At 58.8% G+C, this 1,168-nt stretch overlaps 1 protein-coding gene across 1 annotated transcript in view; it reads left to right on the top strand.

Moving 5' to 3' along the window:
• Positions 1–52: 52 nt before the first annotated feature.
• The window catches only part of LOC104501420 (U5 small nuclear ribonucleoprotein 200 kDa helicase-like), a gene marked incomplete at its 3' end in the record, with an annotated part of 3,791 nt that continues 2,675 nt past the window's right edge, over positions 53–1,168 (top strand). The window contains exons 1-3 of the mRNA XM_010145226.1: positions 53–281; positions 498–553; positions 1,070–1,168. Of these exons, the coding sequence (XP_010143528.1) occupies positions 53–281; positions 498–553; positions 1,070–1,168 (384 nt within the window). The remainder of the gene's footprint in view (positions 282–497; positions 554–1,069) is intronic.

Here is a 1,168-nt window from a genome sequence, read left to right as displayed (position 1 = left end):
GGGACTGGGGGAGCGCTGAAGCTCCTCCAACGTCTGGGATTCTGTGCGGTAGATGGGACTGACCCCCTTATCTTCCTCCCTCCCGCAGCCACGCGACATCCTGTGCGGAGCCGCCGACGAGGTGCTGGCAGTGCTGAAGAACGAGAAGCTGCGCGATAAGGAGAGGCGGAAGGAGATCGACCTGCTGTTGGGCCAGACCGACGACACCCGCTACCACGTGCTGGTCAACCTGGGCAAGAAGATCACGGATTACGGCGGAGACAAGGAAATCCAGAACATGGGTACGGGTTGATGTTGGGGCTGGAGGAAAGGCGGGTTCCTGGGGCCGAGGCAGCCTTACTCCAGGGTAGGATTTGCACATGGAGAAGCCAGAAGAACATCTGGATGGTTTCCAAGCCCCCAAACCTCGTTCTTTCAACCTTCTAGCCTCGCAGGGGTGTGGGCGGGCACGTGGCGCCCAGATTTAGCACTGAATTTCCTCCCCCTCCCCTTTGCAGACGACAACATCGACGAGACCTACGGGGTGAATGTGCAGTTCGAGTCTGATGAAGAGGTAGGAGACGAGAGGCCAGAGCGTGGCAGCGGGGTCCCTGCCCCGTCCCCTCATCCTGTTTCGCTCAGTGCCGTCGGGAGGCGGCTGTTGACTCTGGCTGGGAGGAGAAGGCGGATTATTCAGGTGCCGCTTCGCGGCTTGGGGAGGATTTGTCGCTCATCCAGCTAATCCTCGGCTCGTCGTGAGCCAGCGTGAGGGAAAGCAGATGGTGATATTTAGATCTCGGGGGGGCAACTTGACAGCTGGGGAGGGAGAGGCTGGGAGATGCGCTGGCTGCAGGCGTTTCCTAGAAACGCTCCCCGCGTGTTTGGGAAGAGGCTGAGAAGGTGATAAGAGACAAAGACAGAATTGTTGGAGGCAAAACAGACTAGGAGCCGTCTCATCACGTGAAGAGCAGCGTGATGTCCCTGCTCCACGCCTGGCGAGGGCTGCTGAGCCGCCAGATTATTCATTTCTGTCGAGAAGAAGCTCTTTGATGTTGGCAGAAGCTGCTTACTGGGACTTTTCTCTCGGCAGGAAGGAGATGAGGACATCTACGGCGAAGTGCGTGACGAGGCGTCTGATGACGACATGGAGGGGGATGAAGCCGTCGTCCGCTGCACCCTCTCTGCCAAC

The sequence above is a fragment of the Buceros rhinoceros genome, unplaced genomic scaffold, assembly GCF_000710305.1.
Source record: "Buceros rhinoceros silvestris isolate BGI_N320 unplaced genomic scaffold, ASM71030v1 scaffold44951, whole genome shotgun sequence".
In the NCBI taxonomy this organism is placed as follows: domain Eukaryota; kingdom Metazoa; phylum Chordata; class Aves; order Bucerotiformes; family Bucerotidae; genus Buceros; species Buceros rhinoceros.
The sequence above is the reverse complement of the archived record's forward strand: the minus strand, read 5'-3'. Positions and strand labels throughout refer to the sequence as shown.